The 20,395-nt window shown below is 45.0% G+C and overlaps 1 protein-coding gene across 7 annotated transcripts in view; it reads left to right on the top strand.

Moving 5' to 3' along the window:
* spag9b (sperm associated antigen 9b) overlaps positions 1-19,254 on the top strand; it is a 54,783-nt gene extending 35,529 nt beyond the window's left edge. For 2 of the 7 annotated variants that reach the window (XM_029764813.1, XM_029764816.1), the window contains 24 exons: positions 1,532-1,600; positions 2,356-2,959; positions 3,164-3,254; positions 3,523-3,659; positions 4,001-4,058; positions 4,284-4,436; positions 4,553-4,613; positions 6,263-6,393; positions 6,643-6,699; positions 8,384-8,563; positions 8,751-8,883; positions 8,993-9,088; positions 10,595-10,762; positions 10,925-11,096; positions 11,219-11,428; positions 15,232-15,400; positions 15,484-15,612; positions 15,696-15,844; positions 15,987-16,135; positions 16,262-16,433; positions 16,671-16,784; positions 17,109-17,282; positions 17,354-17,491; positions 17,802-19,254. In XM_029764813.1, the coding sequence (XP_029620673.1) occupies positions 1,532-1,600; positions 2,356-2,959; positions 3,164-3,254; positions 3,523-3,659; positions 4,001-4,058; positions 4,284-4,436; positions 4,553-4,613; positions 6,263-6,393; positions 6,643-6,699; positions 8,384-8,563; positions 8,751-8,883; positions 8,993-9,088; positions 10,595-10,762; positions 10,925-11,096; positions 11,219-11,428; positions 15,232-15,400; positions 15,484-15,612; positions 15,696-15,844; positions 15,987-16,135; positions 16,262-16,433; positions 16,671-16,784; positions 17,109-17,282; positions 17,354-17,491; positions 17,802-17,914 (3,627 nt within the window). In that variant the 3' untranslated portion in view covers positions 17,915-19,254. Of the gene's footprint in view, positions 1-1,531; positions 1,601-2,355; positions 2,960-3,163; positions 3,255-3,522; positions 3,660-4,000; positions 4,059-4,283; positions 4,437-4,552; positions 4,614-6,262; positions 6,394-6,642; positions 6,700-7,055; positions 7,060-8,381; positions 8,564-8,750; positions 8,884-8,992; positions 9,089-10,594; positions 10,763-10,924; positions 11,097-11,218; positions 11,429-15,231; positions 15,401-15,483; positions 15,613-15,695; positions 15,845-15,986; positions 16,136-16,261; positions 16,434-16,670; positions 16,785-17,108; positions 17,283-17,353; positions 17,492-17,801 lie in introns of all 7 variants that reach the window. The other 5 variants (XM_029764815.1, XM_029764817.1, XM_029764812.1 and 2 more) reach the window with 4 other exon arrangements.
* The last annotated feature ends 1,141 nt before the right edge of the window (positions 19,255-20,395 follow it).

Here is a 20,395-nt window from a genome sequence, read left to right as displayed (position 1 = left end):
TAAGGCATATTGAGCAGGGCTAACCCACCATGCCTCCTCTTAGCGTTTCTCAGGAATCTGAAGGGTGACATAAGACGGGTCATTTGGCCCGGAGTAGATAGTCTGTGTGGAAACATACACTTTCAACCGTTCACTCTGTCAGCAGACGGGAAGGCTTATTGAAAAGGACGTTTGATTCAGTGTGTCTGTGGTACCAAAGCACGATTGAGAGGTAAACTTGGATCAGTGTGCCTGGAATGCTTAAGAAGGCATTGAGGGAGGGCAGAGGGGCTGTGTGTGTCTGAGGGCCCATGGAAGTGGTACCATTCGGGGCCGGGAGCAGGGGAAGAGGGGAACAGAGGAGAGAACAGAGGAACAGGACAGTGTCTGAGCAGACCAAAGGAACGCTTTCAGCTGGGGCCACACGAGAACCTCACCATGGTTGCCGCGAGCAAGGTTCCGTCATGAATATTAATGAATGCTGGGCTGATTTAAATATTCATTTGTTTTGATATTTTACTCCTCGTTGCCAGATAGAAATGATTCAGAGACCAGGAAGAGGGGGCTTCATGTCAGAATTTACAAGACAACATTTGACATAAGATATGAGACCAGTAGATGAAACTCAACTGCCGATGTTTCAGCTCAGCCCTGGCTGCTACTAAGTCATCTTTCTACTTAATCCTCCTCTCCATCAAACCTCTCTTTTCTTTCTCTATCCCTGATCCCACTAAACTATCCCTTTCTTACTTTCACGGTGGATCTCTCAAGCTGACTTTTTAACACACACACACACACACACACACACACACACACACACACAGCCCCAGTTCAGACTCACAGGGACGCCTTTGTGTTACAGCCTCTGACTCGACATTTCCCAAAGATTTATAGTTTTCGGTTACAGTCCCCCCTCCCACTTTCTCTCTCTCTCTCTTTCTCTCACCCCCGCCAATTATATCTCTCTCTGTCTCAGGTTTGTACACAGACACACAGTGTCAGCAGAGCTTAGAGTTTTTTGTCATGGAAAGCATCAGCTTTATCAGTCTGATGGACAGAAGAGAAGCTAGGCTCTGATAGGCTGACAGGTGATACTATGGCAACGGCAGAGAGGATGACGCCAGCGAGGGAAAGCGGGGGAGTACTCCCAAGGGTAGAAGGGAAAATAAAGGAGAGGAGAGTGAAGGACAGAACATGAGAAACTCTGGTGTCGTGGATGTCAGCCAGTGTTTTGCCAATGGTCTTTTCTGAGGCTATTCTAAAAAGCCATATAAAGTATGGAATGCAGTCAGTTTAATGGTTGACTGCAGTAGGAAGCCTGGGTAGACTACCTCTGGAAGTGGCTGCTCATCAGAACGTCTAACCCATTTGTCACCGTCAGTCCAACACGTCTGACTCCACCGGTCCTTTCACTTGATCCACTGTCTTTATACTTAATTCATGATTTGCAATAATCTTTTTTCAACATAAATCTGCTGCCCCCCCCCTCTCCCCCCCCAGTTGTGATCAAGGCTCTAAAACAGACCTTCACTGTCATTTTTCTCTAAACCAGTTGGGGGCGCCAGACTCCCAGAGCAGAGGGCAGAGGCTTTCGGCCAATCAGCAGGCTGAACAGAACCAGGTCCAAACTACCGCGTTGTTGTTGTTATGGCCTGTAGTTGCTGTGTTGTTGACCATGTCGTCTCCATAAAAGCTTCATCTAGCCTTTGTGCCACCATTAGAACACAGTTCACTGCCAGCTGTATGCCACCCAAGCTGCTAACTCACCTGGACGCCAATGGTGTGACTGTGGGGCTGAATCTAAAATGATCCCTATTCCCTATGTACTGCGTTACTTACCTAAAGTAGTGCACTATATAGGGAGTAGGGTGCCATTTCAGATGCAACCCAGACTTTCAGGGTTAGTCGGCTTGCTAGGATTACTAATGCATAGACCGTTCCCTCTACTTCGACCTAATCAACTAGCCTTAGCTGTAGAATTGACTAAAACATATTTGTTGATTTTGTTGTGTGCTCTAACAACTTTGATGTGAATTGAGGTGGTTTTTCCGGTTGGTTTTTGCTTTGTCTTTTGTTTCAGTGGAAGATGTTGTATTTACTGGGTTTGGGGGGACTTCGTGTTTTTATTGGTTTTGTTTTATGCACTTTATACCATTGCCTTGTGAATGTGTGAGTGTTCAGGGTTGATTTTGACTGGGTATTTAGTGGTTGTGTTGGATTGGCTAACCTTTTTTCAAACATCCTTATTCCTTTTTGAGGGAAAGAAGCTAAGACTATTAGAATATAGCCCTTGTGTCCTTGACCATCTGTCAGGATCTCATTTATATTCCTCCTTTTATTCCTCCTCTTCCTCCTCCACTTCTTTCTCTTCCGTAGGATGAGATGTCTAATGCGAACAGTGGAGACTCCAAGTCCAACATGCCTATGTCTCCTAAAGGGGGCTCCAAGTCGGGGACCCCCATGTCTCCTATAGGGGGCTCCAAGTCCAACACGCCCATTTCTCCTAAAGGGGGCTCCAAGTCAGGGACCTCCATGTCTAGCCATGGTGGAGGCTCCAACTCGGGGACCCCATTTGGGGCTCCCACTCAAGAAGGAGGTTCCAAAATGTCCTCACAACAAGGTGGCTCTAAATCAGGCACCCCCATGTCTTCTCAAGGAGGGGACTCAAAGTCGGTTACCCCAATGTCCACGCAAAACGGGGGCTCTAATTTGGTCATTCCGCTGTCTTCTCAAGGGGGTGGGTCTATGTCGGCCAGTCCCATGTCTACTTCCGAGTCTGACGTTTCCATGGCATCGGTGAGCACGCCACTCCAGGAAGAGTTTGAAGAAGTGGGCAAGGGTCTGAACAGGAACCTGGACAGAAGCAACAGGAAGCCAGAGAACATCAGCAGTAAGAACACCACAGTACCAGAGGGTCAGGAGGGTCCAGAAAGACAGAACTTAGAACTGAGAGGAGGGTCCGGACCTCTCACGGGCACAGGTCAGTACTGCAACTCCAGTGCATAAACTGGGATAACATGGAGATTGGCTATGTTGGGGACTTGGATTTGTTGTATTGTAAAACCTAACAAAAATGTGTTTGGCATCACATTGACCTCGCTAATGTATTCACTATGTCCAACGTGCCGTATGTCCCACAAGAACAGTAATCTAACATGTTATTCTCTTTCCTCTCCACACGCAGCAGATGATAACAGTGAGTCATTGGAGGTGCAGGCCATCATAGAGTCCACTCCGGAACTGGACATGGACCTTAGCGGCTACAGAGACGCCAGGTAGAGTCAACAGGAAGTAGTGTTTCTATCTCGATGTCTGCATCTCTGTCCTGAACACTCAATCTCCATTTATGTGTCAAACTGTACAGAAAATCCCTAACAGCTTGGTCCTATTGAGCCGGATATATAAAACAAATCTGTACAAATTGTATTTTATGATGGAATGTATTGTAGCTGTGGTCACTCAGATGACCTCTCTCGCTCCCCCTATCCATCTCTTCCCCCCCTCCTCCCCCATCCCTTTCTCCCTCCTCACATCCCTCTCCAGTACTCCTACTAAAGGAGTAGGTATAGAAAACATGGCGTTCGACAGGAACACTGAGTCTTTGTTTGCGGAGCTGTCCTCGGCAGGACCCGACACGGAAATAGACATAGCAGACATGGACGAGGGGGCCGACTTACTGGGTAAGACACTCCCACCCTCCCTCTAGTTCTCCCCTTTTAGCTCCCAAACTCCCAAATGATGTCTAAAATATACAGTGGGATCTCCCTCTTCATAAGGTTGTAGGTTCAGTGTTCTTTAAGCTGCGTTTTGACCTGTTGGAGTCCCCGTAGAGTCATGTGCTGTTAGGTGATCGTCAAGATAATCTGTTTTGTTTTCCACGTCACATTGCCAGCATGGGTCTCAGACCTTAACTTCCTGGGTAAGACTGAAGGAGTTTGTGTGTGTCATGTGGTTTATATCATTCCATTTTAGACAGGAGGAATTTCCATTTCTTCTCTTTTTTTCCTTTTCTCCTCCTAAGGTATGGGCCGTGAAGTGGAGCATCTCATCCACGAGAACACTCAGCTGCTGGAGACCAAGTAAGTTGTTTTCAAATCACCTGCGTCCATGCTCACGAAATCAACGGAACATGAATTAATCAAGCGCAACAATGTTCGATGTTGTGCAGTAGACAGCACACTACTGCCACCTGTTGTTCACGGAGGGATTTAGCTTTCACCAGAGAGAGTTCACCCAGGTCCCAGAGGAAGTATGTGTAGGTCCTAATGATAATGCCGTTTAATCTTTGTCCTCCGTCTCGTCAGAAATGCATTGAACCTGGTGAAGAATGACCTGATGGCGCGTGTGGATGAGCTGTCGTGTGAGAAGGAGGTGCTGCAAGGAGAGCTGGAGGCTGTGACTCAGGCCAAGACCAGACTGGAGGAGAAGAGCAAGGAACTGGAGGAGGAACTCAAGAAGTCAGTCTCTACCCTACCTTTCTCTGTCTGTTTTCTTTCCCTGTTTAGATGAATATAGGATCCCCAGGCATCTCCAGTGTGTGTTCATCTCTAGTGTGTGTGTGTTTCTCTCGTAGGGTTCGGGCTGAGGCGGAGGAGGCCAAAACAAAGACAAAGAGTGAGAACAATGAGGAAGATGTGAGTTCTGTGTGTGTGTGCATGTGTTTGCTGAGATATACAGTTGAATTCGGAAGTTTACATACACTTAGCTTGGGGTAATAAACTCATTTTTCAACCACTCCACGAATTTCTTGTTAACAAACTATAGTTTTGGCAAGTCGGTTAGGACATCTACTTTGTGCATGACACAAGTAATTTTTCCAACAATTGTTTACAGACAGATTATTTCACTTATAATTCACTGTATCACAATTCCAGTGGGTCAGAAGTTTACATACACTAAGTTGACTGTGCCTTTTAAACAAATTGGAAAATTCCAGGAAATGATGTCTTGGCTTACCTTTCAAACTCAGTGACTCTTTGCTTGACATCATGGGATAATCAAAAGAAATCATCCAAGACCTCAGGAAAAAAATTGTAGACCTCCAAGTCTGGTTCATCCTTGGGAGCAATTTCCAAATGCCTGGAGGTACCACATTCATCTGTACAAACAATAGTACGCAAGTATAAACACCATGGGACCAAGCAGCCGTCATGCCACTCAGGAAGGAGACGCGTTCTGTCTCCTAGAGATGAACGTACTTTGGTGCGAAAAGTGCAAATCAATCCCAGAACAACAGCAAAGGACCTTGTGAAGATGCTGGAGGAAACGGGTACAAAAGTATCTATATCCACAGTAAAACGAGTCCTATATCGACATAACCTGAAAGGCCGTTCAGCAAGGAAGAAGCCACTGCTCCAAAACTGTCATAAAAAAGCCAGACTATGGTTTGCAACTGCACATGGGGTCAAAGATCGTACTTTTTGGAGAAATGTCCTCTGGTCTGATGAAACAAAAATAGAACTGTTTGGCCATAATGACCATCGTTATGTTTGGAGGGAAAAGGGGATGCTTGCAAGCCGAAGAACACCATCCCAACTGTGAAGCACGGGGGTGGCAGCATCATGTTGTGGGGGTGCTTTGCTGCAGGAGGGTCTGGTGCACTTCACAAAATAGATGGCATCATGAGGTAGGAAAACTATGGGGATATATTGAAGCAACATCTCAAGACATCAGTCAGGAAGTTAAAGCTTGGTCGCAAATGGGTCTTCCAAATGGACAATGACCCCAAGCATACTTACAAAGTTGTGGCAGAATGGCTTAAGGACAATAAAGTCAAGGTTTTGGAGTGGCCATCACAAAGCCCTGACCTCAATCCCATAGAATATTTGTGGGCAGAACTGAAAAAGCGTGTGTGAGCAAGGAGGCCGACAAACCTGACTCAGTTACACCGGCTCTGTCAGGAGGAATGGGCCAAAATTCACCCAACTTATTGTGGGAAGCTTGTGGAAGGCTACCCAAAATGTTTGACCCAAGTTAAACTATTTAATGCCAATGCTACCAAATACTAATTGAGTGTATGCAAACTTCTGACCCACTGGGAATGTGCTGAAATAAATCATTTTCTCTACTATTATTCTGACATTTCACATTCTTAAAATAAAGTGGTGATCCTAACTGACCTAAAATGGGGAATTTTTACTAGGATTAAATGTCAGGAATTGTGAAACTGAGTTGAAATGTTTATGGCTAAGGTGTATGTAAACTTCTGACTTCAACTGTATGTAGGTGTGTGTGTTTGCTGAGGTGTGTGTGTGTCTGAGGTTGCTGATACCACTTCTTGCAGGCGGATGTTCCCACGGCCCAGAGGAAGAGGTTCACCAGGGTAGAGATGGCCAGAGTCCTGATGGAGAGGAACCAGTACAAGGAGAGACTGATGGAGCTACAGGAAGCTGTACGATGGACAGAGATGATACGGTAGGGAGGAGGGAGGAGAGGAATCATATGACAAGCTGAGCTAGTCCAAATCAAAATTATGCATATTGAAGAGTTTTTGTCTTTTTGAATTCCAACCACACAATGTGCTTACTGATAAACATGCACCCCTTCTAGTTTGTGTTTTTGTATTTTCTCTCCTGGGCGATTCTAGCTCGTTGAGTAACAAGATCGTTTTCGTCTCAGCTGAATAGTGATAAGTCATTAAATGTGTTGTAATCTTCCCCTCAGAGCATCGAGAGAGAATCCAGCCACCGCAGACAAGAAGAAATCCAGCATCTGGCAGTTGTAAGCTTCACTCCTTTCCTACCGTCTCTCCTTTCCTACTGTCTCTCCTTTCCTACCGTCACTCCTTTCCTACTGTCTCTCCTTTCCTACTGTCTCTCCTTTCCTACTGTCTCTCCTTTCCTACCGTCTCTCCTTTCCTATCGTCTCTCCTTTTATCACTCCTTTTCTTCACTCCTTCAATGTAATCCTTCCCATTTACCAAACATCTCTCCTTTTTTGCATGCTCTCCTTTTCTCTTTACACTCCACATCTAGGAGCTGTCATACCATACTTGTAGCTAAAACCACTGTAAGATTGTTGATGATAATTTAATCTGATTTCCCTTTTTTTCTTTCTTTTCACGTTTTGATCTCCAGTGTGTAGGTAAACCTTTGACAGGCTAATGGGTCTTTCTGATTTTGGTTCTTAACAAACAAATCAACAAACCAGGGAGTGCCTGCCTGATCAGGGAATGGCTTTTTAGTTGAAGTGTCATTTTGTTTTTGTTGTAAGTTGGAGTGAGTTCAAATTGAGCGAAATCTCCCAAGGGAAACCAACACTTTTCATCTGCTTTAAAACTATTCACCTACAAATGGAAGACAGTGTGTTTGTGTGTGTGAGCGTGCACGCGTATCAGTGTGCCTCAGCTTAGTACAAATATTACATATATTTTACTGAAATGTCTTATAAATCGCCATTTCCTGATCTAGGCTCCCCTGTAGGGTTTCTGCAGGAATGGTTATGGTGTGTAATGCATCTGACTAATGGTGAATTTGTATTTGGGGCAGGGGGTAAAGCATTTAGCTGTTGGAGAGGGGTTGCGTGTATTGAATGCATGTTTATTTATGAAGAAATCCCCTGTCTCTCCTGTTGCCCTCTGCTCCTTTGGTCCCTCTCTCTGTTGTATCCTGCCTGATGTTGTTGTTGTTGTCTTATCTGTATGCAGGAGGTGTGTTGGGAGTGGTTGGGATGGGTGATGGGGATGGAGAAAGAGGGTATAAGTAGTGGAATGGATAGTTGTATTCTAGAGTCAGATACTGTAATCAGAATGTCATCTGTGGTTGGACAGATTTCTAAACTGTTTCACTGAGTTTACGCTTGAGGCTACTTTCTGCTAGATGGAGAGGGTCATACAGTCATCTATGTTTTGACCTGATGGACTGTAGCTATTTGATCTTCAACCGAAAGAATCCTGATATTTATGGACCAAGTCTTTTCATCACTCTGTTACTAAACAAGCATCATCTCTAGAGCCGGAATAAGCAGAAATAGTTTGTAACTGTGTTGTGTGTTGAATTACTAACTGCCTGGTTTGTATTACAGTACTAACCAATGCATTCCCTGCTCTCCCATCCCCTGTAAAATCACAAAGTGGAGACTCGCTCGCTGCTTTAGGTCGGTGTAGTCTGATCCAACCAATCTGATTGAGAAAGGTCTCTTTGCATCATGGCACTGGAACAACAAACATTGTTCTGACCTTTTTGACAGTTTGCCAAGCTCTGTATGGTTCTGATTTTGGCTGTGATTTGGAAACTCAAATGGGTGCGATTTGGGGGGGGGGGGGAGAGATAATCAAACCTTGATTTCATTATTTATCCCTTAAACCCTGCTGCTGCTGCTTTGTCTGCCCCTCTATATGTGTCTGTGTGTTCTTTCTTTCCACCTCCTCCTTCCTTCTCCCTCCATCCCTCCCTCCGTCCTCCAGTTTCAGTCGGTTGTTCAGTTCGAGTGGAGGAGCTGCTAAGAAGCCTGCGGAGGCTGCGCCAGTGAATGTGAAGTACAACGCCCCCTCCTCCCAGGTCCAGCCCTCTGTGAAGAAGAGGAGCGCAGCTCTGCAACAGCTACCCAGCGACAAGAGCAAGGCTTTTGACTTCCTCAATGAGGAGTGAGTGTTGGAGACGTCTACCCATCTGTCCATTTCACTCATGATCCAGCCAGTCTTTCACGCATCAAGGATTCAATCATCCTTTGGCCCCACCTCCATGCCACCATCCATTCTTCAATTCATTTACCCATCTACACTGGATAGTATGTCCAGAATAGATTGGATTTTTTTTTCTTCCCCAATTCAGGTCTGAGTCAGGCAACATGGTGTCTCGCAGGGAGCAGAAGAGAGCCCAGTACAGACAGGTGAAGGCCCACGTTCAGAAGGAGGACGACGGCAGGGTGCAGGCCTACGGGTGGAGCCTGCCGCAGAAATTCAAGGTAGGACAAGTGTCTCTGTGCATTACTTCATATTAGACCTTTTCTAGACGAGGGCTGCACGTTAAGGTTCAGTGACTCCAGGTATGCTGACCACTGTGTTATATTACAGGTGGCCAATGGCGGTCAGACGTTAGAGAACAAGATGAAGAATCTACCTGTACCTGTCTACCTCCGACCACTGGATGAGAAAGATGCTACCATGAAGGTGTGTGTATGTGTGTGTGCGCCTTTCCTTACCTTGTATTTCTCTCCATACAGTTCATTCAGAAAGTATTCAGACCCCTTGACGTATATAAAACCGATACCTTATTCACTTAAGTATTCAGACCCTTTGCTATGAGACTCAAAATTGAGCTCAGGTGCATCTTGTTTCCATTGATCATCCTTGAGGTTTCTACAACTTCATTGGAGTCCACCTGTGGTAAATTCAATTGATTGGACATGATTTGGAAAGGCACACACCTGTCTATATAAGGTCCCACAGTTGACGGTGCATGTCAGAGCAAAAACCAAGCCATGAGGTCGAAGGAATTGCTGTAGAGCTCCGAGACAGTATTGTGTCGAGGCACAGACCTGGGGAAGGGTACCAAAACATTTCTGCAGCATTGAAGGTCCCCAAGAACACAGTGGCCTCCATCATTCTTAAATGGAAGAAGTTTGGAACCACCAAGACTCTTCCTAGAGCTGGCTGCCTGGCCAAACGGCTGGAGAAGGGCTTTTGTCAGGAAGGTGACCAAGAACCCGATGGTCACTCTGACAGAGCTCCAGAGTTCCTCTGTGGAGATGGGAGACCTTCCACTTATGGTAGAGTGGCCAGACAGAAGCCACTCCTCAGCAAAATGCAAGACAGCCCACTTGGAGTTTGCCGAAAGGCACCTAAAGGACTCTCAGACCATGAGAAACAAGATTCTCTGGTCTGATGAAACCAAGCTTTAACTCTTTTGCCAGAATGTCAAGCATAACGTCTGGAGGAAACCTGGCACCATCCCTACAGAAGCATGGTGGTGGCAGCATCAGGCTGTGGGGATGTTTTTCAGTGGCAATGACTGGGAGACTAGTCAGGTTCGAGGGAAAGATGAACGGAGCAAAGTACAGAGAGATCGTTGATTAAAAACCTGCTCCAGAGCATCCAGGACCTCAGACTGGGGCGAAGGTTCACCTTCCAACAGGACCACGACTGTAAGCACACAGCCAAGACAACGCAGGAGTGGCTTCGGGACAAGTCTCTGAATGTCCTTGTGTCCCAGCCAGAGCCCGGACTTGAACCAGATCGAACATCTCTGGAGAGACCTGAAAATAGCTGTGCAGCGACGTTCCCCATCCAACCTGACAGAGCTTGAGAGGATCTGCAGAGAAGAATGGAAGAAACTCCCCAAATACAGGTGTGCCAAGCTTGTAGCGTCATACCCAAGAAGACTCGAGGCTGTAATCGCTGCCGAAGGTGCTTCAACAAAGTACTGAGTAAAGGGGCTGAATACATATGCACATTTTGATATTTTATTTTTTATAAATTAGCCAACATTTCTAAATCTGTTTTTGCTTTGTCATTATAGGGTATTGTGTGTAGATTGAGGGGAAAAAAACAAATGTAATCAATTTTAGAAGAAGACTGTAACGTAACAAAATGTGGAAAAAGTCAAGGGGTCTGACTACTTTCTGAATGCACTGTATGTGTTACGTATTGCTAACTGTGTGTATTTATCTCCTGTAGTTGTGGTGTGCTGCGGGTGTGAACCTATCGGGGGGTAAGACTCGTGACGGCGGGTCTATAGTAGGAGCCAGTGTGTTCTACAATGACCTGACCAGCCCTGGTCCTGAGAGCCCTCTCAGGAAGACAGGATCACAGAGCAGTCTGGACAAACTGGACCAGGACCTAAAGGTACATATACATCACACACAGTCACATGGTCATACAGCACACACATGCTTGCACTCATACAATAGACAGACAGAGGCTCATAAGACACACGTGTGTACGTACAGTAAAGACACACACTCATCCACCCTTTTCCGTTGATTGTGTGTGTGTGTGTGTGTGTAGGAGCAGGAGAAGGAGCTGCTCCACCAGGAGGAGCTGTCCTCTCTGGTGTGGATCTGTACCAGTACTCAGGCCACCACTAAGGTCATCGTCATCGACGCCAACCAGCCTGGGAACGTCCTGGAGAATTTCTTTGTCTGCAACTCCCATGTCCTCTGCATCGCCAGTGTGCCAGGTCTGCATGTGTTCGTTTGTGTGACATAAACTGAAGACGAGGCAAAATAGGTTTTTGTTTTGATTGTAGCTAATCATACCATGTTTGTTTATACATGTTTATATATGGTGTGTGTGTGTCAGGTGCCAGAGAGACAGACTATCCGGCAGGGGAGGAGGTGCCCCATGACGCGGGGTCGGGTGCTGAGGGCGGGACTCTGCAAGCCAGCACAACCAGTAGTTGCTCAATGGGCGAAGCTGGAGTGCTGGCAGGGATCAATGTGGTTGGCTGCTCTACAGAGGGGGCAGTGGCTACCCCCCAGACAGCAGGAGCAGAGAATGACACCGACACAGGTAAGATTAGTACACGCACGCAGGCATACAGTTGAAGTCGGAAGTTTACATACACTTAGGTTGGAGTCATTAAAACTCATTTTTTCAACCACTCCACAAATTTCTTGTTAACAAACTATAGTTTTGGCAAGTCGGTTAGGACATCTACTTTGTGCATGACACAAGTAATTTTTCCAATAATTGTTTACAGACAGATTATTTCACTTATAATTCACTGTATCACAATTCCAGTGGGTCAGAAGTTTACAGACAGATTATTTCACTTATAATTCACTGTATCACAATTCCAGTGGGTCAGAAGTTTACATACACTAAGTTGACTGTGCCTTTAAACAGCTCGGAAAATTCCAGAAAATGATGTCATGGCTTTAGAAGCTTCTCATAGGCTAATTGACATCATTTGAGTCAGTTGGAGGTGTACCTGTGGATGTATTTCAAGGCCTACCTTCAAACTCAGTGCCTCTTTGCTTGTCATCCATGGGAAAATCAAAAGACATCAGCCAAGACCTCAGAAAACAAATGTAGACCTCCACAAGTCTGGCTCATCCTTGGGAGCAATTTCCAAATGCCTGAAGGTATCACGTTCATCTGTACAAACAATAGTATGCAAGTATAAACACCATGGGACCACGCAGCCGTCATACCGCTCAGGAAGGAGATGCATTCTGTATCCTAGAGATGAACGTACTTTGGTGCGAAAAGTGCAAATCAATCCCAGAACAACAGCAAAGGACCTTGTGAAGATGCTGGAGGAAACAGGTACAAAAGTATCTATATCCACAGTAAAACGAGTCCTATATCGACATAACCTGAAAGACCGCTCTGCAAGGAAGAAGCCACTGCTCCAAAACCACCATAAAAAAGCCAGACTACGGTTTGCAACTGCACATGGGGACAAATATCGTACTGGTGCACTTCACAAAATAGATGGCATCATGAGGTAGGAAAATTATGTGTATATATTGAAGTAACATCTCAAGACATCAGTCAGGAAGTTAAAGCTTGGACGCAAATGTGTCTTCCAAATGGACAATGACCCCAAACATTCTTTCAAAATTGTGGCAAAATGGCTTAAGGACAACAAAGTCAAGTTATTGGAGTGGCCATCACAAAGCCCTGACCTCAATCCTATAGAACATTTGTGGGCAGAACTGAAAAAGCGTGTGCGAGCAAGGAGGCCTACAAACCTGACTCAGTTACACCAGCTCTGTCAGGAGGAATGGGCCAGAATTCACCCAACTTATTGTGGGAAGCTTGTGGAAGGCTACCTGAAACGATTGACCCAAGTTAAACTATTTAAAGGCAATGCTACCAAATACTAATTGAGTATGGTAACTTCTGACCCACTGAGAATGTGATGAAAGAAATAAAAGCTGAAATAAAACATTCTCTCTATTATTATTCTGACATTTCACATTCTTAAAATAAAATGGTGATCCTAACTGACCTAAGACAGGGAATTTTTACTTGGATGAAATGTCGGGAATTGTGAAACTGAGTTTAAATGTATTTGGCTAAAGTGTATGTAAACTTCTGACTTCAACTGTACATACGGATGGATTGATTGATTGATGTGGGGTACCATATCTATGGGGGTACCACAGGGTTCAATTCTTGGGCCAACTCTTTTCTCTGTATACATAAATGATGTCGCTCTTGCTGCTGGTGAATCTCTGATCCACCTCTACGCAGACGACACCATTCTGTATACTTCTGGCCCTTCTTTGGACACTGTGTTAACAACCCTCCAGATGAGCTTCAATGCCATTCAACTCTCCTTCCGTGGTCTCCAACTGCTCCTAAACACAAGTAAAACTAAATGCATGCTCTTCAACCGATCGCTGCCTGCACCTGCCCGCCCATCCAGCATAACTTCTCTGGACGGTTCTAACTTAGAATTTGTGGACAACTACAAATACCTAGGTGTCTGGTTAGACTGTAAACTCTCCTTCCAGACTCACATCAATCATCTCCAATCCAAAGTGAAATCTAGAATTGGCTTCCTATTTCGCAACAAAGCATCCTTCACTCATGCTGCCAAACATACCCTCGTAAAACTGACCATCCTACCAATCCTCGACTTCGGCGATGTCATTTACAAAATAGCCTCCAATACCCTACTCAACAAGCTGGATGCAGTCTATCACAGTGCCATCCGTTTTGTCACCAAAGCCCCATATACAACCCACCACTGCGACCTGTATGCTCTCGTTGGCTGGCCTTCACTTCATCATCGTCGCCAAACACATTGGCTCCAGGTCATCTACAAGACCCTGCTAGGTAAAGTCCCCCCTTATCTCCGCTCACTGGTCACCATAGCAGCACCCACCTGTAGCACGCGCTCCAGCAGGTATATCTCTCTGGTCACCCCTAAAGCCAACTCCTCCTTTGGTCGTCTCTCCTTCCAGTTCTCAGCTGCCAATGATTGGAACGAACTACAAAAATCTCTAAAACTGGAAACACTTATCTCCCTCACTAGCTTTAAGCACCAGCTGTCAGAGCAGCTCACAGATCTCTGCACCTGTACATAGCCCATCTTTAATTGAGCCCAAACTACTACCTTTTCCCCTACTGTATTTATTTATTTTATTTATTTTGCTCCTTTGCACCATATTATTTATATTTTAACTTTTAACTTTCTTCAAACTACAAATCTACCATTCCAGTGTTTTTCTTGCTATACTTTATTTACTTTGCCACCATGGCATTTTTTTGCCTTTACCTCCATTGTCTCACATCATTTGCTCACATTGTATATAGTCTTATTTTTTTCTACTGCATCATTGATTGTATGTTGTTTTACTCCATGTGTAACTCTGTGTTTTTGTATGTTGTCGAACTGCTTTGCTTTATCTTGGCCAGGTCGCAATTGTAAATGAGAACTTGTTCTCAACTTGCCTACCTGGTTAAATAAAGGTGAAATAAATAAAAAATAAATAAAAAATGTGGGTTTGTCTTTTTGGTCTCGTATCCTTCGCTCCAGACACCAAGCCCCAGCCACTCACCACAACAATGAGGAAAGATCGTCTCCCTCTTACAACAAGCAGTCAACTCATATGGAAACACATTGAGACATTATTTTACCGTAATAGAGGAGAACGTAACCTTTGTAACGATGCCCTTTTATGTCTCAACTCCCAAAATGTAGAACAGAGCAGATCCTACTAAGACAGGGGTATCCATTAAAGTGATAGTGGAAAATGAATGTTCAGTTTCTGTCATGCGCGGCACCATGTTCTGCTAGCAGCATATTATCCAGACCGTATGCTAGCTGGCTAGCCTGTGTTTTTATAAATGTGCAAAGAGCATAAAAATACGCATTTAAATACGGAATTGGCAACTCGTTCTCATTCTGAGAAATAAGCATCTTCTTATCCAGGTAGGCCACTGGATTTCAACATCCTTAACTAAGTGAACAGGCCATGTTGTTCAAACAGTTGGAGACGGACAGGAGGGTGTATTTGTAACAGCTCAACTGTTCTACCTTGTTAGCAATGAAATAGATCCATGTAAAGCTAGATTTTAAATATAAAGATTAGCTGGCTACTCACTAGCAGGTGGGCCTGTGCTTGAGAGATTGTTAACGCCTGCTACCAGAAGTTAGTCATTATTAGTGAATGTGCATTTTGCATGGTTCTGGTTAAATGTGTAACAAAAAGGGGGTTTTCATACACCAGATCAGTGATTATGGCAAAAAAAGCAATAATATTTGCTTCTCCTGTCCTTCCCTAAGTCAAACGTGATTATCTAGTGAATACTCTGCTCTTACACCTACAGTATCTCCTTCTCTCCTCTCTGTGTAGACGCCAAGGCAGCAGAGGAGGCTACTGAAGCTACAGAGGCCAGTGCGGGTCCTGCAGACCCGGAGCATGACTTAAGTCAGAGGGGAGTCTACACTGAACATGTCTTCACTGACCCTCTGGGAGTACAGAGCACTAGTCCTGGGGAGACGCCAGCCAACTACACACAGAGGTATGGGATACACACACCACACACACACACACACACACACACACACACACACACACACACTAACATCCTGTTTCTGTTCTCAGGGAGTCTGATCTGGTGAAGGATGGTGTGAGCTCCAACCCTAACCCAGAGGAACAGGACCTGATGAGAGAAGAAGCCCAGAAGATGAGTAGTGTTTTACCCACCATGTGGCTTGGGGCACAGAACGGATGGTGAGACGCCGTTCGATTTAATCAATCAATCAGATCAGTTTATCAATCTCATATTGATCTCATCAGTCAAATGTGTGTTCCAGTGTGTACGTGCACTCGTCAGTGGCCCAGTGGAGGAAGTGTCTACACTCTATAAAGCTGAAGGACTCTATCCTGGGCATTGTCCATGTGAAGGGGAGAGTGTTGGTGGCGCTGGCTGATGGAACACTGGCTATTTTCCACAGAGGAGTGGGTAAGGCTGATGTGTTTTCATATGTTTTCTTACACATTTGTGTGACTTTTAATTTGTTTTCTTAGTTTCTTATGTGACTGTGTCCGTTTAAAGGATTCCCACATTGGTGCTTACACACCGCTCTTACTCTCCCTCTCTCCAGATGGTCAGTGGGACCTGACCAACTACCACCTGTTAGACCTGGGCAGACCCCACCACTCTGTCCGCTGTATGACCGTGGTTCACGACAAGGTCTGGTGTGGCTACAGGAACAAGATCTACGTGGTCCAGCCCAAAGCCATGAAGATAGAGGTACGTCTGACCCGTTCATGGACACACGCACGCACAAGAACCCACACACACGGACTCACACGGACTCAGCCCACAGATTATAGTTGTAACCCTCCTCTCCTTTTCCATCCCTCTCCTCCACTGTAGAAGTCGTTTGATGCCCACCCCCGTAAGGAGAGCCAGGTGAGACAGCTGGCGGGGGAAGGAGATGGTATCTGGGTGTCTATCCGACTGGACTCTACTCTGAGACTGTTCCATTCCCACACACACCAACACCTGCAGGACGTTGACATAGAGCCCTACGTCAGCAAGATGCTGGGTGAGGAACCAAGGCCATTTACACCTGTTGCAGTTGATGTAGTTATTGTGTGTTCTACGTTCTATGCTTCTAACGCAACTTGATTGTGGTGTTTGTGTCCTTGTTGTTAGCTAGTTTTGAGTGATATGGGACAGGGGTTCACAGCATTAGCAAGCCCAAGCGGCATACAGGAAAAACAGACCCATACTTCATTATTCCTCTTTTCTTAATGTTGTTCTTCATGTTGGTCTCCCTCAGGTACGGGGAAGCTGGGCTTCTCCTTTGTCAGGATCACAGCTCTCATGGTGTCCTGTAACCGTCTTTGGGTCGGCACTGGCAATGGAGTCATCATCTCTATACCTCTCACTGACAGTAAGGGGAAGTAATGTCTCTCTCCCACTCTCCATCCCCCTCTCTATGCCCAATCTCTATTTAATGATGCATCTCTCTCCATCCCCCTCTCTATGCCCAATCTCTATTTAATGATGCATCTCTCTCCATCCTTCTCTTTCCCCTCCCAATCTCTATTTAATGATGCATCTCTCTCCATCCTTCTCTTTCCCCTCCCAATCTCTATTTAATGAAAAATCTCTCTCCATCCTCTTTCCCCTCCCAATCTCTATTTAATGAAAAATCTCTCTCCATCCTTCCATCTATCCACCCTCTCTCTATTTAACTATTCATCTCTCTCTCCAGCCAATAAGGTGATGGCAGGGCCAGGTAAACCTGGCGGAGTGATCCGTGTGTATGGTGATGAGAACAGTGACAAGGTGACGGCTGGAACCTTCGTACCCTTCTGCTCCATGGCGCACGCTCAGCTCTGTTTCCATGGCCACCGAGACGCAGTCAAGTTCTTCACCGCTGTCCCAGGTAACATCACTTCTCTTCCCTCTCTTCTTCTCCTCCTCGTCCTGCCTTTTAACTGATGAAGGTCCCCCCAGGTCAGGTGATCCCGTCAGGTGTAGGTGGAGCAGCGGAGGCGGGGGGAGACAACGGGGCAGAGGAGCACCCTCAAAAGCAGTTGGGCAAGTCTGTTCTGGTGATGAGTGGAGGAGAGGGATACATCGACTTCAGGATGGGTGAGTTGGCATGGACCATCACATCAGACTGACAAGTACAGTCAGTATATGGCAGGGCATGAAAACATAGATATTAGTATGAGTTGAAGTGTGTGTGTGTGTGTGCGTGTGTCTTTGTGTGCGTGTGTCTTTGTGTGTGTGCGTGTGTGCGTGTGTCTTTGTGTGTGTGTGTGCGTGTGTCTTTGTGTGTGTGCGTGTGTGCGTGTGTCTTTGTGTGTGTGCGTGTGTGCGTGTGTCTTTGTGTGTGTGCGTGTGTGCGTGTGTGCGTGTGTCTTTGTGTGCGTGTGTCTTTGTGTGTGTGCGTGTGTAGGTGACGACACTGAAGAGCCACTGGACGAGCCCACTCTGAAGCTGCAGCCGTTCCTGGCCAAAGCTGAGAGGAGTCACCTGATCGTCTGGCAGGTCATGGACAGCCAGGACTGAACTTTAACCCCTGACTTCTGACCATGCCACGGTGATGAGGAGCCTATTTAAAGCAGGAACAAGCTGTCCAATCAGATTCACTCTTCTGCATGTTTATTTTTGTTTATTTATTTTCTTTCTTTTTTTTTTATTATTTCTTTCTTTTTTTTTTATTAAATGTTTTATTTTACTGATTGTATTGTATTTTAAATCTGATACAAGCCTGTCGCGATTCTATTATTATTATTATTATTATTATTATTATTATTATTACGAGAATGATTTTTAGTGAAAACAAAAAAAAATTGTGATTTAATTTTCTTAGATCATATTTTGCACCTGGTTTTCTATTGGAAGCTTAGAGTCCAACCCCTCTGTCCAGATACTGTGTGGTGATTGGAATATTTTTTTTTTTTACCTTTATTTAACTAGGCAAGTCAGTTAAGAACACATTTTTATTTTCAATGACGGCCTAGGAACAGTGGGTTAACTGCCTTGTTCAGGGGCAGAATGACAGATTTGTACCTTGTCAGCTCGGGGATTCGGTCTTGCAACCTTTCAGTTACTAGTCCAACGCTCTAACCACTAGGCTACATTGCCGCCCCATGCAGGGGCAGGGTGTGTCTTTGGCCTCCCCCACTGTGCTTTCTTTCATATAGACGGAGAGGAGACAATACTGTATAAGAGACCTGCTCACAGGAGAATAATGATGGTTTATTGGTTATGTTGTGTTTTGAAATGCAAAACCAAATCAACCCCATTGATGTCTCACATCGTCCAATATGAAAGAAGGGATTACAGGACAATCCAGAAAGTGAGCCAATCCTGTGTGTCCTGAATGACACAGGCGTGCTCTTCTTGCGTGATAGATTTTATTTTGTGAGAACACGGCTCTTGATTGTATGGAAGACAGTTCATGACTGGGCTTATGCTTAGGCTAACCTAACAGATCTCTGATCAATCATGTCCATAGCTGCTGGGGCAGAGAATCGCCTTGTTTCAATACTTTCCAAATGCACCTTTTCTTTCTAGGGGTCATGATTGACAGGATTTAAAGATGATGGATACATATAGATTAATAATTTATTACCTCACGGAAGGAAGGCAGTGTTGCATTGCAAGAGTGTTGGAACAGGGCCTCCGTCTTTAGTTTCTGGGCCGCTGCTCTTCTCTCCCTCCCACCAGCTAGAGCTTGCAGACACTTTACAAAAATCAACGGCTGCCTTATGTTTGAAAGTTGAGAAAATATATTGAAAACTACATTATGGACTTTAAGTGTGACAGATTTATTTATTCCTATGTGAAAGAATGTTACATGGCCGGTTACCAAATAAAGTAAATGTGTAATGTGTGGCCTTGTAGCAGCATGTTCAGCCCCGTCTCTCTGTAAATACAACAACATTTTGCCAGATAGTCTTTGTTCAAAGGATCATGGTGTATAGAATAGAGATATATTTTTAAGCTGTCATCTCTGCAAATGAACTAAGAGCACTCTCCAAGAGCAGCGATGTTGGTGTATAATAGCCGGCTTCTCTGCTTCTGGAATCTTTTGTACGCTGAGAGTAGATGTTACCCGTAGGCACAGATCTAGGATCAGTTTATTTTCTCTAAATCCCAACATAAACCATTAAGGGGAACAACTCAACACTGACCTTAGATCAGCATCTAGGAACAACTTCTTTCTTCTACCTTTTGTACACTAGAGGGCAGGGTGGCTGTGTTCTCTGACCAGACAGGCTCCTCCCATGGGTTACTATGATACTGAACTTTTCAGACTCTAAGCCTATTTTTATTAACTTTTTGTACATTTTGTCTTTTAGTCTCTGGTTGCATCTAAAATGACACATTGATTCCCCATCTAGTACACTATTTTGGCCAGGCTAGTTAAAAGAAGTGCACTAGAAAGGGGCTAAGGTTTCAATTCACATATGCGGCAGGTGTCTGGTCTGCGCATCAACAGATGCAGCTGGTGTCTGTCCTGAGGGGTGAAAGTGTGTGTTTTTCTCTCCAGGAGAAGACCCCTCATATTGCAGTTTAGCCATTTCAGTATTTATTTCTATGAAAGAGCTTTTGCAGTTCAGAATGTAACTTTGTACAATATGAAATATCACAATATATGTGAGCAACCGACTTGATTCGGTCTTAGGTAGCAAAATTAGAAATAGTGTTTTTTTACATTGGTTATTATTTTGACAATGATTGTTATTGGAATGATTGGAATGGTGAATACATGAGTGGTTGAATTAGAGAAGCTACTGAGCTATGCACTACATCCACAGGGGAAGGTTGAGTGCTCTGGGTAGAAGTTGTCATTGGGCAGAGATCTAGGAACAGCTTATCCTTACAAAATGCTTCATTACGGCTAAGGTGAAATGTGTAAAACAGATCAGCTTCTTCCTTCTCTACCCTGGAGGTTGATGAACAGGTCACAGTCGTGTCCCCCCCCCCCCCCCCCCCCCCCCCCGTGATGCATCACCTTTGTACTGATACAGCATCTCAGCC

This window comes from Salmo trutta, chromosome 10, assembly GCF_901001165.1.
Source record: "Salmo trutta chromosome 10, fSalTru1.1, whole genome shotgun sequence".
Taxonomy (NCBI): Eukaryota; Metazoa; Chordata; class Actinopteri; order Salmoniformes; family Salmonidae; genus Salmo; species Salmo trutta.
This window is presented reverse-complemented; position numbering and strand designations above follow the sequence as displayed.